Raw genomic sequence first — 26,747 nt, 5'->3', positions numbered from 1 at the left:
TATAAACAATTGAACAATTCTGAAATAATGTCATCTTCACTGCTCAACAGTTGAAGGTAAAATAAATAGAATTTACCATTGAAACCAAGAAGAAAATAGTCTAAAAGTACGAGCGTGGTGTGCGTCTCAGTAAAAGAAAAGCTTTCTAGTGAAATAAAAATATAACACTTTAAAAAAGTAAAGTTTTTGCTGCACTAAACAACGAGAGCGACCAAGAGACATGAGATCAACTAAGCAACTACCCTCGGCCAATAGCGGGGAACCGGCAGCGTGGGTTTGCTCGTGCCTTCGTTTGCTCATACTATTAGTTGCTCGTACAATAGGGTTCTCTTTCACCATCTCGTGTTCGAGATCCACCTATGGGAAGGACATTCATACCTGACCTCTGCAGAAGCATCCAATTGCACCAAGTCTGGCTTGACAGACAGGAGCGCGTGCCCAATGGCAGGTAAGGCAACGGCCCTTACCCGAGTGCATAAGGCACCTGCACGCGCTCCCTATCCTCAGTTAACATTCGCTTCTCGCGACTTCTGCAATCGTACCTCACAGCTCCCTGGTTCTTGAACTGCACTTTTTCGTCTTCAGGAGGACATATCGTCTGATTAGCCTCCGCCAGACGTGCACGTCCTCAGCCAGGTTAGCTTCGCGAGCAGCCCACGCTTGCTATCCCGTTTTTTTTTCTATAGGCTGCCCGCCTGCGTTTTTTACCTTCTATCATGGTGTTTTCTAAAGCGGCTCCGGTGAAACCGGTGGACAACCTATCACGTGCCTGCCCGGCCGCGTGCGCTGCTCTCACCGCCGCCAGGAATGCCCATCCCTTCTGCGTTGTCTGTATGGGTCTTAAGCATGCGCAAGAAGCTTTTGACCTCCCGGAGAACTGTGGCCATTGCCTGGCGCTCCCAAAAAAGCTCCTGCGTCACAGACTCATTACTTCGCAGTGTGGCGAATTTGACCTCTCCGACTCGGAGGAATGCTTCGGATCAGGAGAGAGACGTATACGACGGTAAGCTTCTGGGACCTCCTTCCGGCCCGAGGAAGCAGCTTCTTCCCGTCCTCCCTGCATGTGCAAAACACATGAGATATTATTGGGAAAACCCGCTCGATCTGAAACGCGGTCTTGTGGAAGCCAGCGCAGCACCTGACGCCATCTGTGCGTCCATCTAACGCTTCCGCGACGGGACGTCATCCCCACTACAAGTGGCTGTCCTGATGCTCGACCACAGGGGGCTTTCGATCCGCGTGCATGGGCGGCCAGCCCTCCGGATCCCTGTTATTCCCTCCAAGTTCCCCCGTGCAAAAGACGCAGGTTCTCTTTCAGCGAGGTCAGCCCCCCCTCGCCGGCGAGGGTCGTTCTCTTTGCCGCACAGGCTTCACTGTTCCCCGTGTCGTCCGAAGTGCGTTTCCTCGTTCCAGCGGGGATAGATGTGAGATTAAGTGCAGAAGCAGTGTCACCAAACACACCCCTTCACACTTTTCTCACAAACTTAATAAAGGCTACGGCCCCTGTTTTTCACAGAGAAACACAAAAAACTTTATTAAATCTAACGTATCTAATGAATTCGTTTCTGGGAGAGAATTTTTCCCCAGATCCCCGCATGTCGTCTCTGGTTTGGCCACCAGATGGCGCCATTGCACCATTAATGAGCGATCCGGCCAGATTGGCTCTCAACATTTCACCGGGTTGTGTGGGGATGCTCGGGAGTCACGTGACGAGCTGGCTGTCTGTCTCAGCCCCCGATTGGGTAATTCACACAGTCACGAGGGGTTACAGGCTTCAGTTTGCCAAAACACCCCCGCGGTTCAATAGAGTGGTATGGTCCCATATGGACGAAGTCTCCGCTCACGTTCTGAGAGACGAAATCTCAACTCTTCTTGAGAAGAGAGCGATTCGAGTTGTATCCCAGCATCTAAGCAATCAGGGTTTTTACTTTCGCTATTTCCTGGTCCCGAAGAAGGACGGTTCTCTCCGTCCTATTCTGGATCTCAGTGTTGAACAAACATTTAAGGAAATACAATTTCAGAATGTTATCACACGGCTCTCTCATTCATTCGATTAAGCAGATCGATTGGTTTTGCTCGATCGGTCTGAGCGATGCTTTTTTCCACATCCGCATCTATCCTCCTCACATGAAATTCCTTCGTTTCGCCTACCAAGGCGTGTGTTACGAATTCACAGTTCTTTCGTTCGGTCTCGCTCTGAGTCCGAGGACGTTCTGTCTGTGTGCAGAGGCGGAGCTTGCGCCACTGAGATCAGCAGGATTCAGGATCCTGACGTACATAGACGATTGGCTTATTATAGCCGATTCGAGAGAGAAAGTGATTCAAAACACTGCCCGTGTGCTCTCACACATCGCTGCGCTCGGTTTCAGAGTCAATGTAAACAAGAGCAATTTCACGCCCGCTCAGGAGGTAATTTTCTTGGGTTTGGAGCTGAATATTGTTACGATGCGCATGCGCCTGTCACAGAAGCGCATTTCTTCATTCATGAACTGTCTCGCGCGGTTCAGGAAAGGAGCGCGCATACAGTATCGCACATGTCTCAGATTACAGGGTCTGATGGCTTCGGCTACCCATGTTTTGCCTCTGGGTCTTTTGAGAATGAGAGCTTATATGAGGTGGATTCTGTCCCTTCATCTCAGCCCGTTGCGCGATTTTTGCCGCTATGTCACTGGAAAGCTGCGGGATTTTACGCGCATGGGACCCCTCTCGGGGCGATCATGCTGCGGAAAGTGGTGACGACAGATGCCTCCTTAACAGGGTGGGGATCCACTCAGGAGGGCAGGTCAGTGAACGGTGTATGGCCAAACTCACTTCTTTCAGCCCATATAAATTATCTGGAGCTCCTCACTGTGTTGAAAGCTCTAAAGCATTTTTTGCCCCACCTTTAGGGGCACCATGTGCTGGTGCGCTGCGACAATATGACAGCTGTAGCGCATAGCAACCGTCAAGGCGGTATGCGCTCCTCCAAGCTTCAATCCTCTGGCTCACAAGTTGTTGGTATGGAGCACACAGCATTTCCTGTCTTTACGGGCGACTCACGTCCCGGGCGTTTTAAACAGGGGCGCAGACCTTCTGTCGAGGGGAAACCCGCCCAACGGAGAGTGGCGTCTCCACCCGCAGATAGTGAGGCTGCTATGGGAGAGGTTCGGCCAGGCTACCATCGATCTCTTACAGCGGAGACCAGAGACGGAGTGAGGCCCTCAGTGGTGATCAGGGGCGGATTGACACCCACCAGGGAGGTCTGGAGCGGAGTGATGTCCAGCATGGAGATCGGAGGCCGAGTGACGCATTTGGTGGAGACCGGGAGCAAAAGAACGTCCTCGGTGGTGTCCAGAGGCCGAGCAACGCCCACGGCCGAAACCAGAGGCCGCGTGTCACCCACAGCGGACTCCAGAGACCGTGCAACAACCACGGCGGAGATGAGGGACACAGTGACCCCTTCGTCGGGGCTGTGAGTCATGACAACACCTTCAGAGGAACCCGGGAGTGCCTTGTCATCCTCCGAGGGACCTGGAGGAAACGTCGTCCGGAGGGGGACTCGGAGGGGGACTCGGAGGCACGACTTCGCCCTCAGCCGGTCTAGGAGGTGTGGCTTCGCCTTCAGATAGGTTCGGAGGTATTCCGCCACCTCGTGGGAGACTTGGGGCTGAGACATCCTCGTCGGAGGAGCTCTTTAGTGAGACAGCGCTGACGGAGGAACACAAGGGCGAGACGTCGCAGACGAAGGAGCACGGGGGCGAGACGTCGTCGATGAAGGAGCTCGGGAGTGAAGCGTCGTCTTCCGGGGAGCTCGGGAGCGAAACGTCGCCGACGGAGGAGCTCTGGGGCGAGACGTCGCCTTTAAGGGAGCACGAGGGTGAGACGTCGCTCTCATGGAGGTCCTGGGGTGGAGCTGAGCTCTCATGGAGGTCCTGGGGTGGAGCTGAGTTTTCCTGGACACACTGGAGTGGGGTGAAGCTCTCGGGGAAACCCTGAAGCGGAGCGGAGCTCACCGGGACGTTCTGGAACAGAGAGAGCTCACCAGGAGGTCCTGGGGCAGAGCTGCGCTCACCTGGAGGACCTGGGGCGGAGCTGTGCTCTCTTGGAGGTCCTGGAGCAGGCTGAGGATCTCCTGGAGGCCCTGGGGCGGAGTGGAGCCATCCTGAAGGGCCTGGAGCAGGGCGGAGATCTCCTGGAGGTCCTGGGGCGGAGCAGAGCCATCTTGGAGGGCCTGGTGCAGGGTCTGGAGCAGGGTGGAAATCCCCTGGAGGTCCTGGGATGAAGCGGAGCTCTCCAGGAAACTCTGGTGCGGAACGGAGCTCTTCGGGAAACACTGGAGCGGATCCGTGCTCTCGGTAGCGGGAGAAAGATGGTGGAGATCTGCGGTGACCATCCCTAGTTCCCTGGTGAGAACCGGGACCACGACGGTAATTCAATCATTTTCCTTTCCAATTTTATTTTCTTTTTTTGTATATTCCTTTTCAGGGGTTCGTTACTCTGTCAGAGTGCGAGCAAAACAAAAGGCGGAAGCCGGAGTGCAGCTCGCTTGGGTTTTAAAGACAAGTGTGAGCGAGAGATACACACAAGCACACACACACACACACACACACACACACACACACACACACACACACACACACACACACACACACACACGCACACGGCAGTCCTTCGGTTGAGAGAGAGTCCAAAGTGCGCTTTGGGAGAAGTGTAGCTGACCCAAGATGCACGGGGAGGGGAAGCGCAGCCGGTACGGGATTCTGAAGTCCGAATGGAATGCATTAAGAGGAGTCAGGTGTGAAAACCGAAACGCGAAAAACATAACCCGCACGTAAAGTCCAACACATACAATAACGAACGCTGGGTGAATGTGAGAGAGTGGTTTATGTAGGAGCGGGGTGGGGTGATGAGGAGCCTCAGGTGTGCGTGATTAGGCCTGGAGCTCCAGAGAGAGTGGAGGCATGATTGATGATGAGCCCCAGGTGTGCGTGGTTAAACCTGGGGCTCTAGGGAGAGCGGAGGCATAGAGAGCCACCAAAGGGGGTGTGGCAGGTGGATCCCTGACACATACAGTGGCGATCAAAATTAGAGAACAATTTATAAACAATTGAACAATTCTGAAATAATGTCATCTTCACTGCTCAACAGTTGAAGGAGTTTTTGTCCTGTCTATACCATGCTACCAGAACACCTTTTCCACAAAATAACTAGGGCATTTCCAAAAAATACATTATTTTGCAGAAAACACACTGATCAAAATTAGAGAACAACAATGACTGTAGCATGGAAAAAGATTACAACAAAATTTTCTGAAGGTTACAACAGTACAGGACAATCTGCGGCAACAGCACAGCACTAGTCTCTCACACTGCTCTGGTGTGATTTTGGTCCACTCTTTTCTCCCAGTCTCCTCCACAGTTCGGTGACTGTAGTGGGTTTCTTGGCCATAACTTTGTCGCCAAGGATTTTCCAGAGGTTCTCTATTTGGTTGAGATCAGGACTCTGGGCAGGCCATGTCATTATTTCAATGTTTTCAGTTTTAAGGAACTGCTTTACCCGTTTTGCTGTGTAACATGGAGCGTTGTCCTGCATGAACACTGCGGGCTGATTGGGTGATAAACACAGGGAAGGAACCATATGTTGTTGAAGAAGGTTCTGATAAACATTTGCATTCACTCTGCTATGTAGCTGTATAAGAGGCCCAACTCCTGCTGCAGAAAACATGCCCCAAACCAGAGGTGGCAAAAGGACACACATCCATTACTTAAGTAGAAGTACAGATACTCATGTTTTAAAATACTCGGGTAAAAGTTGAAGTACTGATTATACCTTTTTACTTAAGTGAAAGTAAAGAAGTCTTGGCTCTGACATGTACTTAAGTAAAAAGTAGTTATTACTTCTACCTGTTTTAGCTGTTAACTGGAACTCACATCATATTCATATTAGATAGATAGATAGATAGATAGATAGATAGATAGATAGATAGATAGATAGATAGATAGATAGATAGATAGATAGATAGATAGATAGATAGATAGATAGATAGATAGATAGATAGATAGATAGATCAGTGAAAATAAAATTTTTATATTTCACCAAATCAGTGGAGTAACGAGTCGGTTTTGAAAATGTAAGAAGTAAAAAGTACAGATATTTGTGTAAAAATGTAATGAGTAAAAGTAAAAAGTTGTCTGAAAAATAAATAGTGGAGTAAAGTACTGATACCGAAAAAATCTACTTAAGTACAGTAACGAAGTATTTGTACTCCGTTACTTCCCACCTCTGCCCCAAACCATGACACTTCCTCCAATTTTTTACTGACTTCTTTACACACTTTGGGTTCAGTCTTTCTCCAGTTTGTCGTCGAACATAATGTTTCCCATTGGACCCAAATAAATTAAACTTGCTTTCATCACTGAAGTGAACTTTGGACCAGTTCTCCTCTGTCCACACAACATGCTCCTCAGCAAAGCTTAGTCTAGCCCAGGGGTGGCCAACCCGTGGCTCTCGAACCGCATGCGGCTCTTTGCCTGGTTTATTGGACGACCATATATATATATATATATATATTTATTAGACCATACAATCAGAGCTGTTCTTAGTGAACCAGTCACCATAATGCACACTGTTATACTGGTTTTGACACTGTGCAATAACAATAACTTACATTTTTGAGCAATAACAACTGTGCAATAACCCCGTTTTAATATTACCAACTGCAGTTTGATTGTTTGATTTGTAACTTCTATATTGTTTGTTTCTTTTGTATATATTTGTACTATGTCTCTGCTTTAACTTGGATATTTCTCCTCTGTGGGACAAATAAAGGTTATATCTTATCTTATCTTATCTTATCTTATCTTATCTTATCTTATCTTATCTTATCTTATCTTATCTTATCTTTATTTTATTTTATGTGATTTTTATTTTCCAATATTACTGATGAATAACATTACTCATAATGTTTTAACTACAATAAAAACCTGGAATGCAATCAATGACTCTGTTTTAAAAATTATTGAATTAATGGCTAAAATGAAAATATCATTAAACCAAAGATCAAACCTCCTGCCCATTAAAAAAAAAAAACAGAAAGAAAAATATAATTTGCCTCACACATTTATGAACCAAAAATTTCTACCAAATGGTCAATAGAGTTTGTACAAAAAATTAAAATATGCATATGAATGAGCAGTAGCAGAAATTAATAATGTCATTGTATCTTAAATAAGGACAGACAGAATGTGTTTTCATCAAAGTAAATAATACAAAGATGTATGGATTTTAAGATATATGATACATGCTCCCTTCAAATATAGGACAGATATGATATATTACTATAATCTCAAAGTAAATTTATTTAGTTTTAGATAATATTTATTGTGGGTTTTACAAGAAGAAAAAGAACAACAACATAATTCTGGCCAATATATAAACGCTTATGCTGTAGCACTATCTTAGGCAAAAGTTAGTCTAATCTAAAAAAATTTTTTTAACAAGATATAAAAATTAAATGAAAAACAATTAGACAATTTTTTTCCATATTTTATTTTAGAAACATTTAAAAAAATACAACCTACTTGCATAAATGTTCAGGATGTAATTGGGAATAATTGGGGATGTAGTTGAGTTCAAAATGGACAATCACATTCAATCTTATGTTCAACAGCAATTATCATACAGCTGACATGACTTAAACAATTTTGATTATCTTGAAATAAAGATCAGCTGTTTCCAAATTTTTTTTTGCTTAATTATTCTTGGCTTCATCTGATTTCTGAGGCCAGGTCCCACATAAATCTTTCAAAGCATGCATGGTTTCTAATTTGTTTGAAAGTAGGAACCTGGAAAAGGGTTCCAAAACATGGTACACTATAAAGGCCACCATCAGCAAATAAAGAAAATGTAGCACCACAATGACATCATGATAAACAGGGCAATCCTACAAAATTCATAATAGGACAAAAAGACTGCCAAGAGACCTACAACAACATAAAATGAGCTAAGTCTTGGCAGTTTTTGCTGGTGTGCAACTTTCATGTGTATGTTAAAACATAGGAAAGACATCAGCAATGACCTTAGAAAAGCAATTGTTGCTGCCTATTATTTTGGGTAGGGTTATAATGCTATTACCATAAAATTTAAAGCTTATCATTCTACAATGAGGAACATTATTCACAAATGAAAAACACTCAAGACAATACTCATAGAAATGGCCAAACAGTTGCCAATCTTCCCAGGAGTGGATGTCCAAGATCAGACTGTGCAATGCTCAGAGAAATTGCAAAAACCCAAGAGTTACGTCTCAAACTCTACAGGTCTCAGCTATCATGTAAAATGTGAAAGATCATGAGTACAAGTAGAAAAGGCGTGGTTGAAAAGGCATGTTTTATTTGTAATGATTGCCAGGAGAAAGCCTCTTCTCTCTTAAAAGGACATGGTTCGGTTTGCAAAGTGCATCTGAACCAACTACCAGACTTCTGCAATATTGCCCTTTGGGCTGATGCACAGCACTACATTTAGCAAAAACCAAACACAGCATATCTGTACAAACCCCTCATACCAACTGCCCAGCATGGTGGTGGAGGGCTTGCTTTGCAGCCATAAAACCTGCCCACCTTGCAGTTAAGTTAAATTTAAACTTCTCTGTATACCAAACTATTTAAGTCACATGTGAGCCCATCTGGCTGACAGCTAAAGCTGGCTGAAATTGCATCATGCAACAGAAAAATAATCCTAAGCACACCAGCAGATCAACAACAGAGCGGCTAAAAAAAAAACAGGATCAAGGTGTTGCAGTGGTCCAGTCAAAGTGCAGACTTAAAAAAAAATTGCTGTGGCAGGACCTTAAGAGATTTGAGCATAAGCATATGCCACAAATTGCAATGAAATGCACCATCGTAAAAAATAGTACATTTATCCACAATTATCTAAGTCATACAAAACATGATTAATTTAAAATATTCCTGCTAAAGTGGCCTACAAGCTATTGATTCATAAGATATACTTAGATACTTCATGTGAGGTATCATATTTTAGCTTCATTTTTGCAAAAATGAATATTGACATGGTATAACCCATCATGCTGTTGTTCATCTGAAGTTGTATTTTTAATTTATTCTAAAACCTAATAAAGACCAAATAATTAATATTTTTAGATTCGTGAACCATAAAATTAAAAGTTGTAATTTTACAATATTGGGACTTTTGAAGCCTGTTGCAGCCATCAAATTTATCCTTTCCTTTTCATTCATTCATTCATTTTCTCCCGCTTATCCGTAATTCAGGTCGCGGGGGCAGCAGTCTAAGCAGGCCCCCGCCTTCGACTGCTGCCCAATCCTCACAGCACCGTCCCTTATGGTCCCTGTGTATGTTTATTATTAGTAAAACCATACTCAGCATAGGGCATAAAGACTAAATTTTCTTGTAAATGTTTAATTTAATTATGGTATTTTAAATTACGTAAATCATCAGGACACCAAACGGAACCTTTGCTATGACGGTTAATGTGGTGATACCGCAGAAACTTTGCCTCTTCTAACTTTCATACATATTCTTATTCAGAGAATATTTGTTTTTGATGTTAAATTTGTTTATTTAAAAGTAGATATTTCAAGCTTTCTATTCATATATTTATTATATCTGTGAGGCAAGTTTTCTCTGCCAGTATTCACTCCCTCTCTCTTATACAGGTTAGCTATACTTCTTATTGCCTTCTGCCTGCTCATTAACATAAACTAGTCTATGTCTGTGGTGTGTGAGAGCCAGGAAATGATAAACCAGTGGTAGATTGAAAAAAAAAACATGCAAAGACAAGAAATAGGTTGATGGTCTGAAAACCGCGTGCAATGAGAAGAAAAAATTACATTTATTAGAAAGTTTAGATATTTGTGTAAAAGTTAATGAGTGAAAGTAAAACGTTCAAAACGTCCAAAAAATAAATGATGAAGTAAAGTACTGATACTAGAAAAATCTACAGTACAGTAACAGTAAAAGTGTTTTTACTTCTTTACGTCCCATCTTTGGTTGTAGGTATGGTGTTTTGGAGCCATACCTCCTAGCATACTTAGCGGATGCTAACGAATTGATGAATATTTGTATAATTGGTTAATCATAAACCTGAAACTGATCTGACCAAATCCCTGACTAGGTGTAAAATGTGTTAAAGAACTAATGCTGGTTTAAAACCAAAGTCTAGTCATACTAAATATTGACTTGATTTAGATTCTTCTATTTTCATCTTCTGTCTTCTCATGTTGCATTTTGTATATTAATGAACATAAACATATTCTCAATGTGAAAATATTCGCAATAGGACATAGAACGATAGAACATAGTGATCTAAATAAATGGAGGTCAATGTGCTGCAACATGTCTCATATAAGTTGGGACAAGGTCATGTCTATCACTGTGTAGCATCCCCTCTTTGTCTCATTTGTGTCTGATACAGGATTTTAGCTGGAAAAACTTGCCATAGTTTTCATTTCATAATGTTCTATATGTTTTTAAATGGTGAAAGGTCTAGACTGTAGACTGACTCTACTACAAACACCTGCTGTTGTAATAGATGCAGTATGTGGTTTAGCACATTTATTGTTTTGCTGAAACATGCAAGGCCTTCCTTGAAAAATAAGTTGTCTGGAATGGAAGCATATGTTGCTCTAAAACCTGTATATTTTTCAGTTTTGTTAGTGTTTTTCGAAACTGCCTATTTCCCATACCATCAGAGATGCAGCCTTTTGAACTGATATACAGCAATGATATAATGATCATATAACATCAAAATGATTGCTTAGTCTCTTTAGTGGAATATATCCAGAAAACACAGGAAACTTGTGTGCAGTGATATTAAAACTAAAAACCTGACAATAACTCAATGTTCACGTTCATCTAATTACTGAACACACCTGCATTTAGTCACCACTGCACCAAATTAAGCACACTCCAAATATTCATACAGGGTAAAGTTTTTGCCAAGCGCTGTTTTTACAGTTGAGGTATCAAGCCTTGCATTCTGAATTCTGTTTCTGGTTTTGATGCTAGTTTATCTTGTTTTGTGGTTTTTGCCTTGATCTTTGATACCCTATTCTGGCATGACCTTATGCCTGTCTCTTGACCTTGATTACGTCTAGTGTTTTGGATCTGTTTTCATGCTTGCCACATTTTTTTTATTTTTTTTTTGCAAATGCTTCCATTCCTGCCACCTGACAAGATACTTCGCCTTAACATGGAATGTGAAATTGGGTCAGGACAACTTAGTAAGGGAGCAACAGATAACTAAAGATACTCAACACAAACCCTGCATATTTATCCAATGCAGCACCACCACGATTATGATGCCCATGATGAATCATAATCTTCCGCTCCCACGCTGGTAAAAGTTTGATGTGCAATTTTGAAGGGTTTCTATTCCAGTGTTCTTGAGGGGAATCTGATCAATAAAACGTGGCCCAATTCATGAGCTTACTCACATAGCTGGGCAACATAGGATAATCTAGAACACGCAAAGCCACTGGTAGCTCAGTGGTTTGATGTTGGGCTTGTAATCAGAATATCATGAGTTCAAATCTTAGCTCCACCAAGCTGCCACCACTGGGCAAGACCCTTAACTGCTCAGTTGTATAAACAATATAATTGTAAGTCACTTTGGATAACAGTGAGTGCCAAAATGCCACAAAAGTAAATGTATGTACTTACTAGGTGTAATTTCAATATTATTTTCCTAAATAGCTAACCATACTAAATAGGATAAATGCTCAGGGAAAATCATGGAATAGACCATAACTGGGTAAGTGAGCACTCTGGCCCACCATTCTTCTACATTCTTCCTGGCTTTCAGAAGAAGTCCTTAATGCTGAGCAGAGCAGAGCAGTGAGCTGAGCTGAGCTGAGCAGTGTACACAATAAATTCTTTAGGTACAGAGGCCAAAGGTGCTGATTTAATATTAAGCTGTGTACATTTTGGATCCTCTCACTCTTTTAACTAAATGTACCACAGTGGTATGAATAAATATATCAATGTTCTTCTAACTGTTACCTTTGGTTTACTCTTTGGCTACATAATTCTATATCTACAGTCAGATTTGTGTAAAGCTTCAAATTGACACATGTTTATTGTAAAAGGTGATATGCAAATAAAACTTAATTATATTCAATGCAATTTATGCCCTAGAAAGGTTTAATGTATTACACTATTATGCAAATATCTGTGGCAAAGTGTAGTAAGAAAAAACAAACAAACAAATGGCTAACACTTTTCTGTTCCCCTTCAGGAACTCAAGCTGCGTCGAAACGCTATGGGAACGCTCCCATAGCGTTTCGACGCAGCGTCTCATTCCCTCTGGGACTAGGGTTACGGTCGTTACCTAGAGACGTTCCCCTTCAGGAACTTGAGCTGCGTCGAAACGCTATGGGAGCGTTTCCATAGCTTTTCGACGCAGCGTCTCGTTCCCTCGGGGAACTAGGGTTACGGTCGTAACCTAGAGATGTTAGTTAACAAAACCTAGCAAGCTAAAGCATGTATGCATTTGGGTAAATCATTAGGTAATGGATATACTAGCTAACTAGGATTGTTATATATAAACAATAGATATGTAATCCATGCAAAATATAAATTCCAAACAATTACACTACAGATATGCTCCAAATACTTTTAGAAGTTCTAAACTTCTAACTTCCTATAGACCTATAAGCTTCACATATTATTAATACACTACTAATACATTCAATTATAAATTTTTCATCCATAAACCTCAAGAACCAAAGTGGATTTGTTGTTGAAATAAAAATCTGACAGGGACCTGAAAAATGCATACATGAACCCACACGATCAGATCCTGACAAGGACAGCAAAACAAGGACATTCATACAAATAAAATAAAAATAACAGATTTGTCACAAAGTAGGTATGTATGAAATGGTATGTCTTTTGAATATTATTTGCATAGGACAGGTGGTATTGTTTTCTACTCTTGTTTTCTAATATCTTACTGTAAACACATACACATTTTGCCAGTTTCACATATTCTACTCAGTTTTTACATGATAACATCATGGCCAGACTATCAGCATAAATTCCCACAAGCCAGTGTAATTGGGAATGTGGAACTTGTTGGGTCTGATTGGGTGAATCAGCCATCAGTCAGTGAGAGAGAGAGAGAGAGAGAGAGAGAGAGAGAGAGAGAGAGAGAGAGAGAGAGAGAGAGAGAGAGAGAGAGAGAGAGAGAGAGAGAGAGAGTGTGTGTGTGTGTGTTTGTGTGTGTGTGTGTGTGTAAGCTGGAGGGTTGTGTTTGAGAAGCCACTGGAGGAGACGAGTAGTGCAAAAGGGACCAGGCTTGCTGTCAGAATACACTCAGCTCCTGTCCAGAAAAAAAATCCTGTGGTTCCTGAATGGCACTGATTGAGCTTATATTTGTTTTGAGTGGTGCTTGTGTGGTTCTCCTTTGGCTGGCACGTGGGTTGATGATGCTTGCTCCAAAGGTCTGCTCGATTTCTGGGAATTTCTTTACTTCAATGGGAAAATGGGCAGGTGAGGTCGTCTTTAATCAATGACAATAGAGCACAGAAACCTTTATGCTGATATGTTGATGCTTTCACATTTCTATCTTATTCTATGCTTCTTTTCACTCACAACTGCATAAGTGTTGGTGTTTAAAAAATCTTTAAACAGATCTTAACTTTCAGCAGAACTCCTGAAGGCATACTAGATCAACCAAAGGAAGACTTTGGTTAATTGAATGAAGGTTACAAGGAATCAAAAATATTATATTCTAATATTATTTATTATAAGGATGGACACTTCAAGACATATATTTCACTTATTCTTGGCAATTCTTGCAACTGATTACAACAAAAGAGAAATGAACAAATGGTCACCTTACATACCCTGTGACTTTTTGATCTGAATTTAGGAATGCGTCACCATTGAAAATGCAAAACCTGTTCCCTAGCTTTGTTTCTTCAACATTTTGTACTAGAGGAAAAGAAAAAAGCCAATTAAAACACTATGTTCCAGGATGTATAATTATACAATTTCCTTCCTCTTCAGCTTGACAAGATCAATTTGGTATGCGTGAGAATAGTTTGAAATGGCCCTTTGTGTGTGAGATTCTTAACATTTTAATACACCAATCTGGTTTTAGTTTTTCCACTTGTTGAATTTCTTCTGGAAAGCAGGAGAAACCCATTTATGGAAAAAACGCGGGGATTATTGTCCACCCAAACAAACAAACAGGGCATGGTTTTGGAGAATATGCTGAACAGCTCCTGGCTACAGTGCTCCCTGATCCTTTATCAAGCATCTGGGTACACACTGTCTTCTCAAGTACACACTGTTAAAATAAACACACACACACACACACACACACACACACACACACACACACACACACACACACACACACACACACACACACACACACACACACACAGATAGAGTCTGTCCTCTATTATGTTCTGCCTGTATGTTTGCATTTATTTCAGTGTGATGAAATGCTGACTGATAAATGCATATCATCCTCTAAATTCTTATTAAACAAATAAAAACAATTTTTGGCTACATGCCAAATCATTAAGCCATGTCAACCGCTGATATGGAAGATATTAAATCATAACAAAATTGACACATATGGCAATCTCTTTCAACCAAACCACATAAGGCTGAGCAACAAGTAATCTAAATGGAATTGTGGAAAAAAGCATTGACCCTGTGAGTTCAAATCCCAGCTAGCTGCTCATTCATGTACTCAAGAAGGCCCCATAAACATGAATTGGTCATTTGTATCCTGTTTGTCACTTTTGAAAAAGCATAAAAATTAAGCGAATGTAAATGTATGTGTGAGCATTTAATTGTGTTAAAGACTTTGCTCAATGGACCATTTTTGATTCACTTATAAGTAGCACAGTCTCTTAAGTGTTAAGATACTAGGTCATTGGACACATAATAAATTATAGATATTTATATTGTGGTTAGCTTACCACTAAGATGTCATCACCTGGCAACCAAAAAGCAATTATGTATTATGAGAGCAATTTCGAGTGTGTGATTTATGTCGTTTGGTTTTATGTTGCCATGTTATGTTTAGTATTTTATTATTGTTATATAATCCTAATTATTTCTGTTGTAGTCATCACTGGAGGGTCAGGAGGAATAGGAAAAGCTTATGCAGAAGAGGTACCATAAGTGCTTAGAAATTTGCAGTCCAGTGTTTGAAACACTCCACACACTATATTGATTTATTACAGTTTCAAATAATTTTCCTACAAATGTCATTTCTAAATTTCTTCCCAGTTTGCAAGACTTGGGCTGAATGTGGTGATCATTAGCAGGAGCAAAGAGAAGCTTGACAAATCTGCAAGAGACATAGGTGGAGTGCCTCTGAAGGGTTTTAAAATGTTCACATCATGTTTAATGTCCAATAGTATATAAATCAGTTTAACCGGTCTTGGATCATAATCATGTAAATCTTTAGTGACTTCTGCCAGTTTATGAGTGACTCAGGCATTACAATACAGTATATGTAAGTGGAGTGTTTTGTGCTAGTGTCTGGCCTCCGACTGACTTGTCTCCTTTTCCCAGCAGAGATTAAAATGGACAGAAGCATCATGGTCATAGCCGCAGACTTTACAAAGGACAATATTTATGAAAACATTAAGGAAACTATTCAGGATTTGGATATCGCTGTTTTAGGTTTGTTGGCTTCAACCTAACATACTTGAAGAGCTTGGTGTGAGAAATATTAGTGTGATCAAATTGAATCAAATAAGTGTAATCAAATTCAATCTAATCTAATTTAATTTTTTTTTTTTTTTTGTGTTGCAGTTAACAATGTGGGAATTCTTCCAAATGTTATACCCTGCAAATTTCTTGAAACAGTTCATATTGAAGAGGTGAATTCAATTCACCTCTTTGAATCACCTCTTTGTTTGTTTGTTTTCTATATATATATATATATATATATATATATATATATATATATATATATATATATATATATACAGTACAGACCAAACGTTTGGACACACCTTCTCATTCAAAGAGTTTTCTTTATTTTCATGACTATGAAAATTGTAGAGTCACACTGAAGGCATCAAGGGCTATTTGACCAAGAAGGAGAGTGATGGGGTGCTGCACCAGATGACCTGGCCTCCACAGTCACCGGACCTGAACCCAATCGAGATGGTTTAGGGGTGAGCTGGACCGCAGAGTGAAGGCAAAAGGGCCAACAAGTGCCAAGCATCTCTCGGGGAACTCCTTCAAGACTGTTGGAAGACCATTTCAGGTGACTACCTCTTGAAGCTCATCAAGAGAATGCCAAGAGTGTGCAAAGCAGTAATCAAAGCAAAAGGTGGCTACTTTGAAGAACCTAGAATATGACATTTTTCAGTTGTTTTACACTTTTTTTTGTTATGTATATAATTTCATATATAATTCCATGTGTTAATTCATAGTTTTGATGCCTTCAGTGTGAATCTACAATTTTCATAGTCATGAAAATAAAGAAAACTCTTTGAATGAGAAGGTGTGTCCAAACTTTTGGTCTGTACTGTATATACATATATATATATATATAAGCTATCAGAAAAATATGTGGCATTGAATAGTATGTAACCACTTTGCCTTATTATATCACTACTTGTTATTGTTAATTCATTAACTATTTATCTTATATAAGAAGATGTCTTCTGACTACTTTGTTTGGCCCACTAGTTATTTATTTGGATTATAATTCTGTATTGCTTGTGAGGGGTATTAAATAACTTTAAAATAACATAGAGGCTGGAAAGAGAGAAAAGGGTAGAAGGGTGTAGAAAGAAAACCCCAAATGTACAAAATAAACAAGTTATATTGATAGCATAGCAGTAAATCACATCAATAATTAAGAAATGTTCTATCATGCTGTTGTTCAATGATCATTGATAAAATGTTCATATACAAGTCAAAATGCTTAACTTGTATATGACATTTTGTGTGTGTGAGACACATTTTTATAAAAGATGCCTACGTTTATTTAGCAATTAAAACCTGTTATAATCTCTCATAGAAAATTCATCAAATGATCAATTGTAATGTCAAAGCAATGGTCAAGGTATGAAAACTCAAGTCAAATGAAATCAGTTCTTTTACATTTTATATTAATAGAAAGCAATATGTTGTCATATAATTGTAAGTGGCAAATTACCTATTACATATACTGCATATTTAAAGGACACTTGACAATTGCCTTTTTTTTATCAGTACAGATGAGCCATATTGTCCTTCCTGGAATGGTGAAAAGGTTAGATAACAGGTTCCATTACAGGCTCTGCAGATTTAGTTTCATAGTTGTGCTCTTTTAATGACAGCGTCATTGTATCTGTGTTTCCCCAGAGGAGGGGGCATCATCCTCAACATTTCATCTGGCATTTCCAAAGTTCCATTTCCCCTGTACACATTATATTCTGCTACAAAGGTTAGTATAAATATTGTACCTCAATTGAATGTGTCAAATTATTATGATTATATTGCAGTCAAACAGTCTTTATATTATATGACATTGTTTGATTGCAAGTAGGGTTGCAAAGGGGTTGACATTTTCTGGGAAATTGTAGGAAAGTTTCTATGGGAATTTCATCGGGGCAATTTTGGAAATATTCCAAATTGAAAACTTGAAACTTAGCAGGAATTTATATAAATTTATGGGAATTTATTATGTTTGTTATGTTATGGAGGAATGCACAGTGCATGTGGCCTCAGTAGCCATGCAGTAAGTGTAATGTGTGCATGTGATTGATGAATGTGCAGGGTAGCAATTCAACTGAAATTTTATTAAATCTGGTTGTTTTATCCAAGATTGTTTACTACATTTAAGTTACCTGTTATTACAAAATTAAGTTACCTGTTAATTTTGTGGTTAGTACTAGTACTTTTTACTTCCTAACTGCAGGTTACACACAGCACAAGGAAGTTATGTCTTCTTCTTCTTCTTTCGGCTGCTTCCATTAGGGGTAGCCACAACGGATCATCCGTCTCCATACCACTCTGTCTTCTACATCTGTCTCTTTCACACCAACTACCTGCATGTCTTCCCCCACCACATCCATAAACCTCCTACTTGGTCTTCCTCTTTTTCTCCTACCTGGTGGCTCCATCCTCAGCATTCTTCTACCAATATAACTCATGTCCCTCCTCTGCACATGTCCAAACCATCTCAATCTCTCCTCCCTCACCTTGTCTCCAAAACATTCTACATGGGCTGTCCCTCTAATAAACTCATTTCGAATGCACAAGGAAGTTATGTATATATGTAATATTTATGTAATTTACGTGACATATGCGCCACAATGGACATTTCTTTTTACATTATTTTGTGTGCAGGATTCAAGAAATTATGTTTGTTATGTTATGGAGGAATGCACAGTGCATGTGGCCTCAGTAGCCATGCAGTAAGTGTAATGTGTGCATGTGATTGATGAATGTGCAGGGTAGCAATTCAACTGAAATTTTTATTAAATCTGGTTGTTTTATCCAAGATTGTTTTAGAAGACTTTTTTTTTTACTACATTTAAGTTACCTGTTATTGGCTAACCTATGATTTTGTCAATTTCTAGTTTATTCCCATTGATTCCCATTGATTCTCATATATTCCTGTTAATTCCCATGGAAATCTCCAGTCATGAAAATTCCTGTGATTTTGCAAGCCTAATTGCAACACAATAAACATGTATAGAATTGGGTATTTTTTATATATTTTTTAATAAAAATTATTAAATATTATAATGGTAGCACCAGAAAGTAATAAATGAAGAATAATGCAAAAAAAAAAAAAAAAAGCTGAAATATTTTAATTCTATTTACATTTCTTAAATTTGAATTTTTTTCCATTGAATTTCATATCTGAATTATATCTACTAATGCATTTCGCTATAAACAAGTTTTATTACTGATTTAGACAGAAGTTTGGTATACTAATGGATTCATAGACCATGTGCTTATTTTTATACTATGTATTCACAGAACTATGGTGGTAATTACAGATCATTATATATGGATATATCTGTTGTTTTAAAATTTGTCCTTAAGCTAAAACATGTGAGGTCAAGTTTCTATAAATTCATTAATTCTAAATTATATTATGTTTATACAGTACAGACCAAAAGTTTGGACACACCTTTTCATTCAAAGAGTTTTCTTTATTTTCATGACTATGAAAATTGTAGATTCACACTGAAGGCATCAAAACTATGAATTAACACATGTGGAATTATATACATAACAAAAAAGTGTGAAACAACTGAAAATATGTCATATTGTAGGTTCTTCAAAGTAGCCACCTTTTGCTTAGATTACTGCTTTGCACACTCTTTGCATTCTCTTGATGCCTACTTTGAAGATGCCTACAATATGACATATTTTCAGTTAACTTTTTTGTTATGTATATAATTCCACATGTGTTAATTCATAGTTTTGATGCCTTCAGTGTGACTCTACAATTTTCAAAAAAGTCATGAAAATAAAGAAAACTCTTTGAATGAGCAGGTGTGTCCAAACTTTTGGTCTGTACTGTATAAACATTTTTGCAGCATTTGCTATCACCTGCATATTTACAATAATGGTTGGATCTCCCGCAGATGTTTGTTGAGACATTTTCACGAGGGCTTTCTGCTGAATACAAATCCAAAAGAATTCTCATTCAGGTAGATCTTCAAATCAATGAAAAGCTCAATGCATTTCCTCAGTAATAGCTACTGTGCCCTAGACATAAAAACACAACACATTTTTTTTTGTTTGTTTCTTTCTTTTAAGTAACATTTATAGGGAAAAAACCCTGCATTGTTAGCATATGAATCAAGTGTTAAATATATACCATTCTGATTGAGGACCTGGTTCTTCCAGAGTGTGTCTCCTTTTGGGGTCTCCACTGCAATGACGGGCTATCAGAACCCAAGCATTATTACATTCACTCCTGAGGCATTTGTGAGAAACTCCCTGCCATATCTGAAAGCTGGAGAGCAAACATATGGCAGTGTCACCCATGCAATCCTGGTAAGGAAATTTTAAAAAGAGTTTTTGGCCACTAGTGAGGAAGAATACATGTTCCAAGACATGTTAATTTGTTCCTGATATTGGCACTATTGAAATTCTTACAGTTAGTACAGATTAAATCATAAATGGAAATTTGCATTTTGTATTTAATTTGTATTGAAATATATCCTTTATTTTGCAGGGCTGGATTATCCAGGCAATACCAGAATGGCTTCTAAGAAAAGAAGCATTTCAAAATAGATTTCAGGAGTATGTAAAGACACAAGTGGCTGGCTGAGAGCTGTGATTGTGAAATATCCTTTGGGTAGTGCATATTGTGTTTTTGATTATAGTAATTGTAGTTTGTAGTTTGAAAGAAACTGTTTTGGGAAGTTAAAGAAAATGTCTATTAAAACTAACTAAAACTAAATTTACTACTGCCCTAACATGGAAAAATCTCAGACTAAACTTGAACTAGCAATACTATACAATGTACCTTCTATGTGGAAAGACAACAGAGCAGAATCACAGTCGGCCTCTTAATTGGTCTTATGATAAAGAAGAAAGCAATACAATTTTATAACAGAAAACTTTTATGCCGTGTCTGTTTTAAGGCAAATTGCTCATATTTTTTTTTTATACACAATTGATTCCTAAATTGGAAACAGTGTGGGAATATTTAAGGATACATGGCTCCATCTAGTGGGCAAACCACCTCTCAGAACGTATATGAATTATACAACCCCAAATCAAAAAATGGTGGGATGCTGTGTAAAATGTAAATCAAAAATAAAAAAATCTCATCAGTATCTCAAAATCTCATGATCTTCTATATTTTATTCACATCGGAACAAAACATAAGGTTTAAACCTAGGATATGTACCATTTAATGGAAAATATAAGGTCATTTTTAATTTGATGGCTACAGCACTTCTCAAAAAAGTTGGGGCAGGTCCATGTTTACCACTGTGTAGCATCCCCTATTCCTTTTACAACAGTCCTTTCATATGACTGGGAAAACCAGTTGTTGGAGTTTTTGTGAAGGAATGTTGTCCCATTTGATGCAGGATTCAAGCTATTCAACAATCCTGGGTCTTCTTTATCATAGTTTTCATTTTGTGATGCCCCAAATGTTTTCAATTGGTAAAAGTTCTGGACTGCAGACTGGCCAGTTTAGCACCTGGGCTCTACTGTAAATTCAAGCCATCATCCAGTATTGATTTTTGTTTTGTCCCTTGTAGATTTGCTGGTGTGATTGGGATCAGTGTCCCGTTGCGTGACCAAATTTTAGCCAAGCTTTAGCTTTACTGTTCCATAAATCACCTGTTACTTTGCAAACTTAAGACATGCTGCCATGTTCTTTGTTGAGAAGAGTCTTTCCAAACAAACCTTTTCTAATTGTACTGTCATGAACTTAAACTTTTAACATGCCTGAGAGTCTGAGATGCTGAGAGTCTGAGATGCCAATAGTCTGAGTTGTAATTCTTGGGTTTTTTGCCAATTCTATGAGCATTGTCTTAAATGTTTTCCACACGTGAATAATGTTTTTCACTGTAGAATAATGGATTTTAAATTGTATACCTTCCCAGATTGAAAGGCAACAAAAATTGCTTTTTTAAGTTACTGATGTCTTTGCTTCCTGTCATTGTGTTAAAAAAAAAAAATTAATCCTGAATGCTCCAGACCAGCAAACTTTTACATTTTTATAGAGATGATTACAATTTCTGATGATCAATTAATCAAGGGAATTTAATGAGCATATTCCTATATAAAGAGTAAAGTGTGTAGGTGTAAATGTGTAGTTAGTTTTAACACATGGCGGCTTTATTTTTGCAAAATAAATAATGACACTGTGTAATATTTTATGTGTTGTTCATCTAAGGTTGTATTTACCTAATTTTAAAACATGTTAATGAACAGATATCCTTTATGTACTAATACCTTAAACCATGAAAATAAAAAAGGCTGTACGTTCTTTTTCACATGAATATGTGTGTGTGTGTGTGTGTGTGTGTGTGTGTGTGTGTGTGTGTGTGTGTGTGTGATATTCATTTGGTTGTATTAAATAATAAGTGTGTATAAAAGCAGTATGTATGAACCCACTCCTTACAATTTTATGTGCAAAAAAAACACGATGATTAAGATTGTGGTGTTTAGTAAAAGGTTTTATACAAATAAAAGCTTAACTCCGAAGTGAAAGTAGTGAAATAAATAAATAAATAACCTGCTTTGTGAACATTTGTCCTGTAGAGGACGCTCATTAGCTGCAGGTCTGTAACTTTTCAAACTACTACTACTACTACAAACCTTTAGACTGATTGGGGGATTTAAAAAAAAAAAAGCAGACCCTTTTCCTTGCCAAGTACTTCATTTTATATATATATATATATATATATATATATATATATATATATATATATATATATATATATATATATATATATATATATTCACTCGAAACAAGCATAAGAAACGCATTTATACTGTAATTTGTGGTTAAAACATACACAGAAATTCCTTGTGTCTTTCTCCTAATTTGAAGGTTGTACTATAGAAAGTCATATAATATAGAAAGTTAATTTATGTCAATTTTTTTTTAATTTATAAATTCTTTAAGAGGGGAAAGCTTTTTAATACAAAAGTAGTATTTGAAACCATGAAGAATCATGTCATCAAAAACAGGTAATGTTAAAATAAATGGTCACACCTCAGCAGGTATGAATAAATGCAATAAATCCCCTGTTTGGATATTCATATGTTAAATTAAAGAAGGTACTAAATTGGTGACTATACTGTGAGCAAGGGCCTGTTTTTTAACAATTTAACAATGCAGCTGTGATAATTAAAAAAAAAATTAATGCAATACTTCACGTTTGTCTCAAAAGATATCCAAAATTGGCAAAGATGAAGAGATTTTGTCTTGACATTTTCTTGCATCAGACTTGCTTACAGTTTTAATAAGCTTTGCTTGTGTGGCCTGACATCAAGGGGTGCAAATCCTTACACACATAAACAGCAGGCAGATGGGAGTGTAATGATTGTTTACTGAACCTTCAATTCCCTAAACAACTGCTCAAATGACACCAAACTCTGGCAATCTAACACAGAGTTTATGCTGCTCTCCCACTGGTAAATATTTAGTGTAATAAAAAAGTCATGGCTATTTTTCCCATGGACAAAGACGTCATATACACAGTCAGGATTCCAAAAAAGAGCCTTTGCTATCAATTTGTTCCCTGACTCAATTTGTTTGGCTTCTGAAAACACTTTTGAACATAAAATAAAAACATCTAAATAGAAAATGTCTGACACAACCTTTAGGAAACATTTAGAAACACCCTCAGCCTGTTTCTACGGGAACAAAAGCATGTAAATCTTTAAAGATCTGATATATGGAAGTTATGTTTAGTTTGAACACATTATTCAAATGCAGACTTTTACATGTAGATTTTCCACGTGATTTTTTGTCACAGGATTTGTTTATTTGCACTGATTAATGATTCATTTGTAGTCATCTGTATGTTGTTGTATGCTAGTTCATACATGATTGCACATGAGTTCTACACATTATACTTTCTGTATTATTTTTCTCTTCAATTGTTGTTTACATGGTTTCTACACATACTTCATTTATTACCAGATGTAATTTTAATGTACAATTGTTTTTTATTTCATGCCATTTCTACACGATTTAAAAAAAATGATATATTAAAGCATATACATGACTATGTGTATTTTTTCCATCAAGGCATTTCTTAAATATTTCACTCCTCTTTTTTTCTTTATGGTGCTACTATGTGACATTTCTCACAGTTTCACAACATTTGTAAATTTTTCTTAACTATTACTAGCCCTCCTGATTACTAGTACTATCTCAGGCCTTGTGTTCACCTGTGGCTCAGTCTGTTCTTCATATAATTCAGAATACAACTGTTTGTGATCAGTTGGTGGAATTTACACTCATAACACATTCTATTACTGTTGGCTCCTTTAGCAGTTGGATTGCTTGGATTGTATTTTGCCTGAAAAGCCTCGGCCAAATGAATAAATGTACCATCTACGTAAATAGAGTTTGAGCCTAGAGAAGAGTAAGCAAGCTGTCACAGCATGAAACTCTAGAAAAAATAAACGTGAGCTTTGTCTACATTTGGTAATTGTAACCGTCCAGTTAAAAGCCTAGTATACGTGAGTGTCAGCAGTGGGCGAGAGAGCTTTATTGTCATGCTTGTGGTAATCATTTAAGGCTAAAATGAGCAGCTGGAAAAGTGATCTCAGCCTGGAGGCAACTTTCTTTTGGCAGGAGGTAGGAGAACTAACCATGATGCCCCGATCTGAATAGTTTTGCGAGGTATAAGACTGAATGGGGAAGTTTCACATTGGCAGTAAAAAGTCAATCACTGCAACCTGGGCCTGAGGACCCTTCTTAATTACACTGCACACATTTTTAATTTCCTAACAAAAAGAAAAGTGGAGATATTTTCCAAAGTGTCTGGCACAAAAAAGTTGAGTGGGACAATTGTGAACCTTCCGTATACTTCTCTCCTACACACACACACACACACACACACACACACACACACACACACACACACACACACACACACACACACACACACACACACACACACACACACACACACACAAGCATGCTAAATTACTTGATTTCTGTGCTTAATTTTGTTGTTGTTGATTTAAATGGGAGGTTATTTACATGACAAGCTCATGATTTTCATTTCCACAAACTGGAGTATGGGATGACACACAAGGTCCTTTTTCCAAAATGTAAAACCACTACACCCGGCTTTTATTACTTATTTTATTACTTATACTTATTTTCTTACTCTTATGGAAGCAAACAAAGTCCACTGTATTATACCTGCATCCACTGTATTACTACTGTACTAATTAGTTAAAACATTTCAATAAACAAATAGACAAAAAATGGTCAAATTAAACTTTTAAAAATGCATTCAGTAAAAATGAAGATTGGCAAATAATGATATTCAATTACTTGATTTAAGAAATTCAAACAATTTCATATAAAATAAAAAAAACAATAGATTTTCATGGGTTTCATGGGTGCTGAATAATTATAACCTCAATCCTACTGTTAAAATGCAGTTCATGTATGCAAAAATCTACATGTAACAAATGCTAGATAAACAAAAAGAACACAAAAAGTCTGATCTAAACAATTTGTTTGACCTTGTGGGATTCAGATTGTGTTAGATTCAGGTAAATTTCACCTTTAACTATGTGTGTTATGACAGTTGCTCTGTTTATAAGCAGAAGCCTCATAATGAGACATAGCTCATTGGATTATCTGCACCACTAAGGGCATTCAGTACAAGCGATGCCTTCAGAGCACAAATTATCTAAAAAGACACAAGCCATGGACTGTTTACCATACCTCAGGTAAATGGTGCAGGATTCTGCCAGCAGGCCCAGGCCTTGCAAAGGCTATTACAGAAACTTAAATAATCACCCATTACAACAGTGATGAGTAGAAAAGCATTCAAAACACAAAATGCCAAACCTTGAGATGGATTGCCAGCAACAGCAGAACGCTCATGAACTTCAATCCTATCAGACAAGAAGACCAATCAAAGACCGCAATGGGTTCACCAAAAACTCAACAGTCTTAAATCTGAAAGAAAAAAAAAAAAAAAAAAAAAATTCTGGACTTTTCCCAATTTGTAAAATTTGACCTTTTATTAGATGCTGAATATGTTTGTCATGTGCTTACTTACTTCCATCAATTCATCCATCAATAAGATTTATTTTTTTTAATAAAATCTGCAGTTTCAAAAGAAATACATTTTTATTGCCACCACCCCTCTTAGTTACAGTACTTGGTGAATGTGTAAATAAATGGAGGGCCCTCACTGGAAAAGCTGACCATGACTGACATTCAGTTATTGATGTAGGCCAGAAAAACTAAACAACTCAGCAGTACTACAGCCTCACAGTAAGACTCAGATTTACAACTGACACTCATCATACAGAACAATTCTTTATATGTAGACATACTAGATCAATAGAACAAATGCTGTATTTGGAGCTTTTCGTTGCCTTTATGTCTTGCATGACCTTTATAATATATTACTTCTGGCATTGTCTTTACACAAAGTATCCATCAATAAACAGAGTGTACTTTTCTTTTTTTATTATCTTACTTGAAAATTGTCCATAATTGTAAGGCACATTTACATATCCAGCACTTTGAAATCATCTTTAGAGAAACCCCCACCAGTTGTCCTGGCAACTATACAGACTCAGGAAAAGCTAAAAATATCAGTGGGTAAATCTGGAACGATCACCAGAATTTCTATAAAATTGTTCAAAAGGCAACAGATTAGAATGCTTCTGTGCACACTAGCACATGTGCTCAAGTTTGTCAGCTGAATTGATATGTTAAAAACTCAAATATTATCTTTCAATTTTAAAGACCGTCACAGCACACTTGTCGGTGTGTTTGAGGTCATTATTTTGTTGGAAAACTGCTGTTCGGCCCAGGTTCTGAAGGGAAGGCATAATTTTCTGCTTAAGAATGTTCAACAGTCCATGTTTGAACCCATGTTTCCCTCAATGAACTGCAGCTCCCCAGTACCAGCAGCACTCATGCAGCTCAGACCATGATGCTACCACCACCATGCTTGACTGCAGGCAAGACACAATTTTCTTGGTTTTCCTCAACAGGGTGTCACCGCACATGCTAGACACTATCTGAGCCAAACAAGTTGATCTTAGTCTCATCAGACCACAGG

The 26,747-nt window shown here is 38.4% G+C and overlaps 1 protein-coding gene across 1 annotated transcript; it reads left to right on the top strand.

Moving 5' to 3' along the window:
- The first annotated feature begins 11,838 nt into the window (after positions 1–11,838).
- On the top strand, positions 11,839–21,104 carry hsd17b3 (hydroxysteroid (17-beta) dehydrogenase 3). Its single transcript, XM_083553681.1, has 13 exons — positions 11,839–12,224; positions 12,471–13,122; positions 13,180–13,506; positions 15,104–15,150; positions 15,268–15,343; positions 15,559–15,666; positions 15,799–15,866; positions 17,021–17,065; positions 17,220–17,254; positions 17,347–17,428; positions 19,587–19,652; positions 19,852–20,001; positions 20,183–21,104. Exons 3-13 carry the CDS (start codon positions 13,368–13,370, stop codon positions 20,276–20,278), a joined length of 912 nt encoding a protein of 303 aa, XP_083409807.1. The 5' UTR covers positions 11,839–12,224; positions 12,471–13,122; positions 13,180–13,367; the 3' UTR covers positions 20,279–21,104.
- The last annotated feature ends 5,643 nt before the right edge of the window (positions 21,105–26,747 follow it).

The sequence above is a fragment of the Silurus aristotelis genome (genome assembly GCF_946808225.1).
Source record: "Silurus aristotelis genome assembly, chromosome: 11".
Lineage (NCBI taxonomy): Eukaryota > Metazoa > Chordata > Actinopteri > Siluriformes > Siluridae > Silurus > Silurus aristotelis.
Note: the sequence above shows the minus strand (reverse complement) of the source record. Positions and strands in the feature narration are given on the sequence as shown.

What these genes read in the sequence shown, in the direction of transcription:
- hsd17b3 (XM_083553681.1), top strand. Translation starts at nt 13,368, where the DNA reads ATGGCACTGATTGAGCTTATATTTGTTTTGAGTGGTGCTTGTGTGGTT. An exon ending in TTCAATGGGAAAATGGGCAG is followed by an intron (nt 13,507 to 15,103) that starts GTGAGGTCGTCT and finishes TTTCTGTTGTAG; the next exon opens with TCATCACTGGAGGGTCAGGA. An exon ending in AAACAGTTCATATTGAAGAG is followed by an intron (nt 15,867 to 17,020) that starts GTGAATTCAATT and finishes AATCTCTCATAG; the next exon opens with AAAATTCATCAAATGATCAA.